This window comes from Dinoponera quadriceps, unplaced genomic scaffold, assembly GCF_001313825.1.
Source record: "Dinoponera quadriceps isolate SergipeBrazil2010 unplaced genomic scaffold, ASM131382v1 scaffold4160, whole genome shotgun sequence".
NCBI lineage: Eukaryota > Metazoa > Arthropoda > Insecta > Hymenoptera > Formicidae > Dinoponera > Dinoponera quadriceps.
In genome coordinates, this window is record NW_014558693.1 from 50,522 (window position 1) to 62,466 (window position 11,945).

Here is an 11,945-nt window from a genome sequence, read left to right on the forward strand (position 1 = left end):
GAGTTAGTTTGTAGCGTCTACTTGATATAGAAAATTAACATTTGTATAGTTAGATATGACTTTTCTAGAAATTTCGTTATAATAATTTTTTTATGTATTGATTTTATTATTGATACTTTTATTATATTCTCTTTATATAAATATAGTTATAAATATAAGGTTATATAAGTAAATTTATATTTACATACACATATGCTAAACAGAAATTTTCTGGAGATGCAAGTTTGTTTCTGAAAATTTTATAATATCCTTGTTGAAAGATTTATAACATCATTGTTCCCTTGTAAAGACAATTTAACAACAGAATAGAGTAGAATTTTGAAGACCACTGATCCAAAAGAATGATCCACGTAAATCAAAACCACATGATATCCTTCAGATGCGCGCGCCGTGTATGTTTCCACAGAATATAACGTCGTACCTATCGTGTATAGTTCTTTCAATATATTATCTCGCGGATCAAGTCGATGAAAAAGGAATGAAATTGGTGGTTTTTCAAATAAGAAAATAATTGTCAATTAATTCTCCTCTTTAATTTTATAAAGTTATTTGAATCATTTAAGAATTACTGTGTGTGTAATTTACATTATTTGACATATGCAATATTGTCAGAAAAGGTAAATATAGGATAAGTATTTAGCGATAACAATAATAATAATGAACAGTAATAACAAATACTGAATATATCGTCGTAAATGTTAAAAAAAGGGCCAATTTTTTACTAAAAAAGTGAAAGAAATAGTGTTTTTTGTAGATTTTGACCTCCTGATTACGATAAAGCTATTGAAAAGTTCGTGGTGGGAAACACCTTGAAAATTGAGCAAGAACATGATATATTTATACAAATTCGAATGATATACTTAGCTAAAACAAAACACACAAAACGCATCTTCGTGAGTTTTTGGAGGCAAAATGGGAAGGAGGAATATTTTGTGTGTGTGTGTGTGTGTGTGTGTGTGTGTGTGTGTGTGTGTGTGAAGGAAGATATAAGCAACTGTATGTGAGGAAAGGAGGGGCTTGGATAAGTTATATAAAGTCGGATGAAAACGACTACTACAAAAATGTATCTAATAAAACTAAAGAAATGTTTGTATTTAGAGAAGAAAGTTAAAGAAGGGAGTAAAGAGGGTTGTGTGCCTCTATGTTTTTTTATGTTGCGGGGAAGGGGATTCTCCATGAGGACATTCGTGGAATCGATGCAAAATTGATGTAAAATTTATGTGGAATCAATTTCTTTACGTGGAAAATAGATTTGATCTCTTATTAACATTTTGCTTCTTTTAATCTCATTTTGTACCGAACCCAAGCTTCGGAAAAATTAAAAAAATATGAAATATAAAAAATATAAAATATAATGAACTTATATAAGGAAGGAATTAAAAAATGCAAATTATAAAAAAGAAATAAAATACAGAAAAAAAATACTTCGTCCCATTCTCATTGCAATTCCGGATTCGGCAGAAAACGAGATTAAAAAATACAAAAAGTTAATAAAAGGTTAAATCAAATTAACCTTTCTATTACGTAGCATAGAAATAAGATTAATAATTTATTTAATGGGAAGTTGTATATTAAATTAGTTTAGTTGTTTTATTGAGTAGCATAAAACAATTAATAATTTAAGCAATCAAATGTTAAATGAATTGGGATTCTCCAATAAAAATAATAAAAGAAATAAATTCTTGGGGGTGTTCTATTAATCCAACCAAATTAAATTTAACTTAACCCCCAACTCTCTAGATCTATACACGCATAACCCTGTTCCTCACAAATATAAACACAATCCTCTTTACTTCCTTCTTTAACCCTCTTCTCCAAACACGTCTTGAGTTTTACCAGATGCATTTTTATGGTAATCGTTTTCATCCGACTTTATATAATTTATCCAAATCCCTCCTTTCCGTATACACAGTTATTTACACTTTCTCTTTCTCTCTCTCTCCCTCATACACACACACACACACACACACACACACACACACACACACACACCACATAATACTCCTTCTTCTCACGCTATCCCTCCCCTCAAAAAAAAACTCACAAACATGCGTTTTATAGTAATTCCATATATCGTTCGAATTTGTATAAATACACCATGCTTTTGCTCAATTTTCAAGATGTTCTTCAAATACCCCGAACTTTTTAATAGTTTTATCATAGTTAGAAGGTGATAGTAGTATGTAGTAGTAGTAGTAGTAGTAGTAATAGTAGTAGTAGTAATAGTAGTAATAATAGCAGTGTAGTAGTAATAGTAGTAGTAGTAGTAGTGATAATAGTAGCATTATAGTGGATGAATCAACTACTGCTCCTAAGGTTATTTAGATGTGGAGATCTTTTATAACACTCTTTCTTTCAACTTAGATCCTAAGCCCTAGCTTCTGATAGGAACTATCAGAGGCCAAATGAATCAAATTATTAGGTCTTGTTTATTAAAGTTCTTCGGACCTTAGAAGAGCCTAATCCCATAATTTATATATTTTATAAGCTAGAGCAGGGCGTAGAACATGCATATTAGTCCTCTCCACTGTCGCCGCATAATCCACACACGTCGTCTTTCTCAATTTTTATTTTATGCAAGTGAGCTTTCAAAGTCGCGTGTCCTGTTAACAGTCCAATTGCGACTCCTAGCTTTTGCCCGCTCATTGATAGGAGCTTAGTCAGGAATAAGAATCTACAAAAATTATTATTCCTTTCACTTATATTTTTTTGGCAAAAATCGGCCCTTTCTTAACATCTTCCTTTGGTAGGATACATTTAACTAGACCAATCGCGTAAATTGTTTGCCACTTAATCTTGCTTCACCAGGCGGCGTCTATAGTAGAGCGCAGAGAACATGACGCTGGAGCTCAGCAGCACCGAGATAATAAAGTTCCCCAGTAGCAGCATGTCGGCCGAGTCCATCCATATCGTGAACACTCTAGCTAAAATACAGTTATTTACCAGATTTGATTTACTCGAGAAAAATATTACCTTGTACACAAACTCACTCAAGTTCGTAAAAGCGGATATAAACCAAGTAAGAGGTGCCACTGACTCCGCATTTTTGGCTCGAAGTATAACTAGTAACTGGATGACTTTACTGGAAGCGGAAATCGGAGTGCACATGGGCTAAAAAGATCAAAGAATATTTGTTAAAACGAAGACTATTTTTGTGATAAAAGTATAAAAAAAGAATACTAACTGCTAAGAATGTAAGAACAACTTTTGGCACAAATTCCAATAGCAAACAGCTACTCAATGTAAAGTATATTATGGTATATACAAAGGCCCACATGTTGATTTTGTTTAAATATTTCAAGACTAGGAATATTAAAATATACTCTTGAATTAGTATTATCGGATATTCCAAATAGGATAACACTGCGTATCCATTCGTATAATTATAACTAGTCATTACAGTGTAACTAGAAGAGAGAAAATCGATTGATTAATTAATGGCGAAAACGAAATGGACGATGTTTGAATGAAGAATTACCTCGTTAATTCTAGAAATAATCCTAACATGGATATCTCGTCGGCCGATTTCACGTACATCAGATTCAATATCTGCGGAATTTTCAGCACGAAACACATGCCTATTGTTATTAAGCTCAGCAAATCCGCAATTTGTTGCAGTAGCGTCATTTTCATGTTTCTTTTTGCTCTCTAAATGATCTGCAATATACATATACGCACCTGCATATAACGAAATTTTAGATTTATACAGAGCGTACCATTTAAGTTGACGAAATATCTCGAAAACAATGAATTAAAAAAAAAAGCAGAAATACGTGTTCCATGATTTTGAGCAATTAAAATAGCATTATTAGTTTTTTAATGCTTGGGCGTTTTCAAAGTCATTTCAAGGTCAACTTTGTTTTTTTAATTGGGAAAACTTATATTTACTTTTTTATTACGGAATTTTAATCTATATATTAAAAAAAAACCAATAATTCTTGTCTGAAAAATATTTTCGTACGACCTCTATTTTTTAAGATATTTAGAAAAATAACTATAATTATTGGTTTTTCAATCATTTTTTTTACTCGAATTCTATTGGGTTGCCCGAAAAATAATTGCCGATGGCTCCAATAGATGGCTTTAAGCGTCTGTTTGAATGTCTTCTGTCAATGTTATGATTTTTTTCTTTTGACGTTTGTAAGCTGTCACTCTTAGTTGACTTTAGAAGCAAATTACACGTGTTTTTGTTAAAAATTGTTAGTTTGGCGTCAGTTTTAGTATGGAGTCCAATAACGAGCATTTTCGTCATATTTTACTTTTTTATTTCCGCAAAGGAAAAAACGCAGCGCAGGCTGCTAAAAAGTTACGTGACGTATATGGCGAGGAAGCCTTAAAAGAAAGACAGTGCCGCAATTGGTTTGATAAGTTCCGTTCTGGAGATTTTTCACTCAAAGATGAGCAACGTTCAGGTCGGCCATTGCAAGCTGATGATGACCAAATCAAAACCATAATCGAGTTGGATCGTCATATATCTGAGCGGGAGATTGGAGAGAAGTTGAAAATACCAAAATCAACAATCCACGATCATATAAAACGTCTTGGATTCGTTAAAAAGCTTGATATTTGGGTACCACATGAATTAAAAGAAATTCATTTAACAAAGCGTATCAATGCTTGCGATTCTCATCTCAAACGCAATGAATTCGATCCTTTTTTGAAGCGAATAATTAGTGGTGATGAAAAATGGATTGTTTACGATAATATTAAGCGAAAACGTTCATGGTCCAAATTTGGATGGTAAAACTTTTAAGGATGATGAAGCTGTGAAATCGCACTTGGATCAATTTTTTTCTGATAAAAAGCAGAAGTTCTACGAGCGTGGAATTATGAAATTGCCAGAAAGATGGCAAAAGGTCATCGAACAAAATGGAAAATATGTCAGTAATTACAGTTCATTCTATGCACAAAAAAAATTGTATTTTATTTCTATGAAAAAATCGGCAATTACTTTTCGGGCAACCCAATATCAACTTTATAAAAAAATAACAAGAGACAAAAATTGTTTATTTTCTTCTCATAGAGTTTTGAGAATTTTTTCAGAATTTTTTATCAACTTTTTAGTACATTTCCTTATGTTGGTAAAAGTGCATTTGTTTCTGTTGATTTCCGAAAGTCTATCCACTCGCAAACACAAACCGCAAACTGGACCACCCCCGTGGTATTTACTATGCCTGATACAAATCCTGTAAATTTCCATAGAAATTGGAACATACTCAGACAGCATAAAATATTTATAACATATTTAAAAAATTATTTATTTAAAAAATATATTTAAAAAATTAAGTATTAAAAAAATATGTTATAAATATTTTATGCTGTCGGAGTACGTTCCAATTTCCACGGAATCATAAAAATTTGAATATTTAAAAAATATTTTCAATAAATATTTTGTAAATATTAAAATATCCGGACATGTTAAGTACGAAAAAGATTATGATAAAGATTTGAAAATAATTTAAAAATATTTACGATAAAGAATAAGAAAATGATTTCCAATTATGGTATAAATATGTATTGTAAATATTTCTGCGACAAGTATACACAATAATGCCATATATATTATTGTGAATATATTTTATTCAATGCAAGTACATTTACTGTTTTGTATTACTAATACGTTAAACTAAAAATATTATTTGTAAATGTTTACTAGTGTTTATAAATATACAATAAAAATAAAATTGTGTAGAATGTGTAATATTGCAACTAGTATCACTGATAGAAAAAAAAAAAAACAAGAACATCTTTGCTAATCCTACACAGTAACAATAAAAAGTAAACTTGAGTCACGAGTCATTTAGTCATTACTATTATCACTGTCTCCAAATGAGTGTTGCGGCAAGTTTTTCTTGCGCAATTACCACCGACCTGAATCGTTATCACTAATTATTGCGAAATTTCTGGATACCAAACGCGACCGTTACGCGCCCACAAAATTTTCTACGCTAACTCTCGAAATTTTCCGCGATTAGATAGCGAACGGGTCCGGCAGTTCTCGGATTAATTTAAGTCGGAAAAGGGGAGGATTCGGAGGTCAATCGTTGGAAAAATAATTACTACCTTGTAACGATAATAAAATTTATTATATCGGTCAGATGTAAGCTAGGTTGACAGTTAATAGCACAAATTGACTTCGTGGCGGCAGCAATCTTATTCGAGCTAGGCGAGACGAACAATTCACTGTTCGGTACGCGGATTGTACTTCTTCGCAATGCAGACGCGAGGACGATCCGGAACATGGTTCCGACGGCAGCTCCAAAACTTCTCTCCGCAAAACATAATTACGCAAACGCTATTATCACCAAAATGAGAAAGCCCCTATCGCTCCGCCACGCCGACCCGCCCCCCTAATCCTCTCGATAGCCCTTCCTCGCGAGTCCTACTTCGATTTGTGACAATTAAACGCTAACTTCTCCGACTACGAGGGAGATTCCTCCACGCACAGCTCCGACTGATCGCCCCGATATCCAACACTAAATATTCTAATAGTCACCATATCCGTCGGTTGACCCCGGCAACCTGCTTAGGATTTTCGCTCTCCATCGCGCCGGACTTTAATCTCTACGGAAATAGGTGCAAATAGGTGACTTTACATAATAATCGTGCTGCTCTCACAATACTTCCTGTCGGCTATTTCGCTGACTCGATAGCATCTCTATCTCTCTCTTTATCGCCGGTGCTGTCTCGCTCTCTTGATCGTTCACTCGGTTCGCTGCTGTTACAACGCGTGCCACCAACGAAGTGAAGTCCGGAGCGCACGATCTGCCGATCACACCAGAGCCCCTCTTCCTTGGTCGTTTCCAAAACTTTTCAAAGCTTCTTCGTTCCTTGCTCCAGCTTACCGCTCGCCCTCTCGCCTGCACCTGCCTCGCGGGTCTTTCCGGTAGCTTTATCCAAAGACTCCTGGTGCTCTTGCTAAGCCAGGACTGCGGTATCATCGGCCTCCGCTTCTTCAGCAGCTGTAATAAGATGCGTCGATCGGTATCGACGTTCATCGGTAACTATTCGAATATTTCTGGAGGGGTTCACCATGTGTCCTTCTTAGGCTGGTCCTGTCGGCGCTCCTTCGTTCATCGAGTGTTCTTGACTCGTCACATTCTTCTTCTCCACCTTTTTACTTCGTCGGTCCGGCAGCTCAGAGTCAAAAAACGGGGACGCAGCCTCACCACTAGGTCGGATCGTGCACCGCCGTGCACGGTCCCGCGAACGGAAATCAAATCGCGGCAATGGGTTCTTTGCTTATCGGATCCTAAACCTTCGACTTTAACTTTGTAGTGTATAAAGTATACCTAAACTTTTAAACTCTATTTTCTCGTGAATACTTCAGAGTTATATTGAATTGCTTTACCATATATTAGTGGAGGTATGACACTACAGCATATTTCAACTTCGGCGAAATCTGACAATCTTTCTTCCTCTTGTAAATACGCGACGTTCAGACAGAATTTATTTATTTAAAAATCATACAATATCGCCAATATATAAAACTCTTTAGAAAATACTTCAACACCCTCATAATAATATGAGAACTCTTTTAGAATATCCATAACTCTGAAATTTCGGCCAGCTTCTCATACTATTCTCTCTAAGTATGCGGCTCTCGGGCAGTATTAATTTATTTAAAAATTATACGATATCGCCAGTGCCTAGAACTGTTTAGAAACTGCTTAAATATGCAGTCCTAAGAGCGCCTGTCACAAGAGGCGAGTGCTTCCGTGGAGGCACTATTGTGTGGGCCGTACTCACCGTGAGTGCGCGAAAATTTAGATTTTCTCTTATTTGCGGGCACCGCTCACTTACAGTGCACGGAGCCATCCGTGGTGCCTACGTTTCTGCTGGAGTGTTACACTTATGGGGGCGCGTATACCTCCATAAGTGTGACACTCCAGCTCCGAACAGTGGCGAGAAGAGGAGAGTACACTCACGGAGGAGCTAGGAATAAAAGAGGAACAGAGGAACGCCAACTGAGAACGATGCGAGATAACACTAAGCTGAATCTCTCTATTTTAATAACTCACACATCTCCCAAATAGACACCACACCAAATATTATTCGCTTTTATAACTATCGCAACGACAAGTCCCTCCCTATTTTAATAACTCACACATCTCCCAAATAGACACCACACCAAATATTATTCGCTTTTATAACTATCGCAAAGAAAAGTCCCACAAGGTCAAATCAGAAGAACTATAATATTGACGGCAAGAGGCGTAAGCGGTGAGAGCAGCAGTTCGAGGAAGACGATTGGATTGTCGGAAAAGACAAAAAAACTTCCGAAAATTTGCCAGCAATTAAAAAAAAAAGGGCGCTTGGTATTTTCCGGGTAGTGCGCTCCAACTCCACTTTTTTGGGTATCGAGAGACCGCGTTACTTTGGGATGAGAAGTGAGAGCAATCGAGAAAGCGAGAGAACGAGTTATGGAACGCGATTGGAGAACGGACGAGCGAGACACCAGGCAGCCAAGCCGCTGGGAGTCATTTTAACACTTTAATGGCCGCACGTCTACGCAGTCAAACGTCGACAGGGGCCAGCAATATTTTCTTCGGCGGTAGCATCACACACATGTTGTGTGAGCGGACAATAACAGTTGTTCCGGCTATCACACACATGTTGTGTGAGCGGCCATTAAAGTGTTAATGTAAAACCATCAAATCGTATTAGCTAAAATCGATGTCGCGAGAAATTCTTCCCTTGGTCAGCTACCGAAACGGATGTCCGACGTATTTTTTATTTGGCGAAAGTTACTTTTGATGTAAGATAATTAGAGGGAGCGTCGGGGGCAATTATCGGAGCCGAGCCGACGGATTTCTCCGCACAAAACTAAATTGTTGTGCCCTGTTCCCGGCTCGGGGCTCGCTCGCAACGCGAATACGAAAAGATCCCTACACTCGTACGAGGTTTGTCGATCACTGAAAAGTTGTCATTGCGAGGGTCGATCACCGGTCCCCAGATTTTGTTATCGCGCACGGTAAGCCGACGAAAATGATCGCTTTTCATATTCACGCCGGTGTAATATTAGTAAAGAATTTTACTTTCTGTAAAAAAACCACTGAGATGTGAGTTTCATTTTCTGACCGCTGAAATGACTATTCCCAGATTAATGATGTCAGAAATGAGAGAACACATGCAAAAATGTTTTGATTATACTTTCATATTTTCATTCTCAATAAAAACATATATCTACAAAATAACATTTGTAATCGATTATGCATATTTGTAAAATTGAAACACTTATAATAGATTTCAACTTAAAACTAGAACAATATGAACATTTTTCTTTTACTTAAACAATCAATAAGTAGTCACAAAATTAATTGACATGGAACCAATCTTTTTTCTTATGATTTTGTCAATGCTAATTTTATGACTACTTATTGATTATTCGAGTAAAAGAAAAGCGTTCGTCCAATTTTACAAGTTTGCTGAATCGATTACAAATGTGATTTTGTGGATACATTTTTTAATTGAAAGTATAACGCAAAAAATTTTAGTCTGCATCTTCTCACTTCTGATATTAAACAAGAATAGTCACAGCAACTTCAGAGCCCTGAAGTTAAACATGATGAACTAACATATAAATTAATAAGAAAAATAAAAGTTAAATAATATCTTCATATTTGTAATATTGTATACCAGGTGTATGCATAAGTTTTTTCCGGTTTAACTAAGAGATGGCGCCAGCGAAAAGTACGCAGCGTATTAATTTGACACATACGTCATTTTGTTCGTCTGACATTTAAAACTACAAACACACACAAGTTGAGTCCGCCAAAAACTAGCGTCTTTGTTTTATCGTTCAGTGATCATGTCGAGTTTTGTGCCTGAAAAAGAACATTTGCGGCACGCATTGCTTTTCTTATTTAATCAAAAGAAAAAGGCTGTTGAAAGTCATCGTTTGCTGGTAGAAACATATGGTGAACACGCTCCATCGATTAGAACATGTGAGACATGGTTTCGACAATTTAAAAATGGTGATTTCAATGTGAAAGACAGTGAGCGCTCTGGTAGACCACAAAAATGCGAAGACGAGCAATTGCAGGAGTTATTGGATGATGACCCAACTCAAACTCAACGGCAATTAGCAGAAGCATTACATGTATCACAAGAAACAATCAGCAGACGTTTACGAGCAATGGGAAAGATCAATAAACTCGGTAAATGGGTCCCACACAATTTGAATGAACGTCAAATGGAAAATCGCAAAGTCACTTGTGAAATGCTGCTTCAACGCCACGAAAGGAAATCATTTTTGTATCGAATTGTGACGGGTGACGGAAAATGGATTTATTTTGAAAACCCGAAGCGGAAAAAATCGTGGCTTTCACCTGGCGAAGCCGGTCCATCAACACCAAGGCCAAATCGCTTCGGCAAGAAGACCATGCTCTGTGTCTGGTGGGACCAGAGCGGTATTGTGTATTATGAACTCTTGAAACCCGGCGAAACCGTTAATACACAACGCTATCGCCAACAAATGATTAATTTAAACCACGCATTAATCGAAAGACGACCGGAATAGGCCAGAAGATATGGCAAAGTGATTTTTTTACACGACAATGCGCCGTCTCACACAGCAAAACCAGTGAAAGACACCTTGAAATCGCTTGGATTGGACATCTTTCCGCACCCGCCGTACTCCCCAGACCTGGCGCTATCTGACTATTACCTCTTCGCATCAATGGGGCACGCGCTCGCAGAGCGGCACTTCAGCAATTTCGAGGAAGTTGAAAAATGGCTCGACGAATGGTTTGCCGCAAAAGACAAGCAGTTTTTCTGGCATGGTATTCATAAATTATCTGAAAGATGGGCGAAATGTGTAGAAGCCGATGGCCAATATGTTGAAAAAAAAAAATTAATTTCCCTTGAAAATTACGTGTTTTTTTTTATCAAAAAACCGGAAAAAAACTTATGCATACACCTGGTATTTGTTTGTCTTAATTCAAAATTTGTTTGTTTTTCATTCAAAACTAACATTTATTATTTACATAATTAAATTAAAATAAGACAATTTTTTTTCGATAAATAGCTAAATTTATGAAGTCCTATTAATATCGCTATTGAAAATCTGGCATTCTATGGACCAACTACCTTAATTTGAACACATACCTTGACTCTCTTATGTAATTTTTGTTCAAATATATCAATTTCGTAACGATCAACGCTGTTTTACGTAACATGTGCCACGTACATCCTGTAACAGCATTATTTTATTTTTTAAGAGCAATCATACATTGTCATTCAAAGCAAGTTGTAAAAACAAATAGCTAAATTACGCAAAATATTTCTTTCACTCCAATATTAATATATCATCACATTAACCCTGAATATTGTCTGCGCTTCTCGCGGTAACATTATAACGCTAAGACAAGCATTTTATTATATCACGTCTTGTACCTCTTTATTGTTAATTGGTCTTGTTAAGTCCGTTTGAGATGGATAATGCATAGATGCATACAAATGCACCCACCAAACACGCACAATTCTTATCGTTGTTTGACACCTGTCTATTTCAGAAATTCCAAGAGCACAGGGTCCGCGTCATATTTCTCCGCATCTTGCGTAATCATCAAAATTTTGAATGCACTCAAAACAACATCCCAGGGACCTGATGTGGCGGCCATACTCTATTTCGCTTGCATGCGAACTCGCCCCCCACCACACGCCGGCGAGCTAGTCTTTTGTCACTGCACGTCTAGTCCTTTGTCGCTGTGCGGCAGAAGAACAGTGGAGACTAGCCCGCCGTTAGAGCTGCATCGTTCTAGTGTTTCTCCACGAAATAAAGGAGTCTTTCTTAATCTCTGTGCCGAGTACTCAGTGGGCACGTACCTAGATTCCTCCCGGGCTATCCCTTCTTAACCTCCACACTGGTGACCCTTCGTTCAGCTGAAAAAATGCCTTTTTTTCCGCTGATACACGCAACCTCAGTCGCATTGTGCGTCTCG

The 11,945-nt window shown here is 36.7% G+C and overlaps 1 protein-coding gene across 2 annotated transcripts; it reads right to left on the reverse strand.

Annotated features, from left to right (window-relative positions):
- Positions 1 to 511: 511 nt before the first annotated feature.
- Positions 512 to 11,638, reverse strand: LOC106749966 (PQ-loop repeat-containing protein 3). Of its 2 annotated transcripts, none has more exons than XM_014629962.1 (6): positions 11,398 to 11,638; positions 11,110 to 11,194; positions 3,479 to 3,657; positions 3,185 to 3,407; positions 2,991 to 3,111; positions 512 to 2,924 (listed from the first exon to the last, which is right to left on the reverse strand). In XM_014629962.1, the coding sequence occupies exons 3-6, from the start codon at positions 3,631 to 3,633 to the stop codon at positions 2,791 to 2,793; spliced, it is 633 nt and encodes a 210-aa protein (XP_014485448.1). In that variant the 5' UTR covers positions 3,634 to 3,657; positions 11,110 to 11,194; positions 11,398 to 11,638; the 3' UTR covers positions 512 to 2,790. The 2 variants fall into 2 exon arrangements, with proteins under 2 accessions (XP_014485448.1, XP_014485449.1); XM_014629963.1 differs by having other exon boundaries at positions 512 to 2,920; positions 11,398 to 11,489.
- Positions 11,639 to 11,945: the final 307 nt, after the last annotated feature.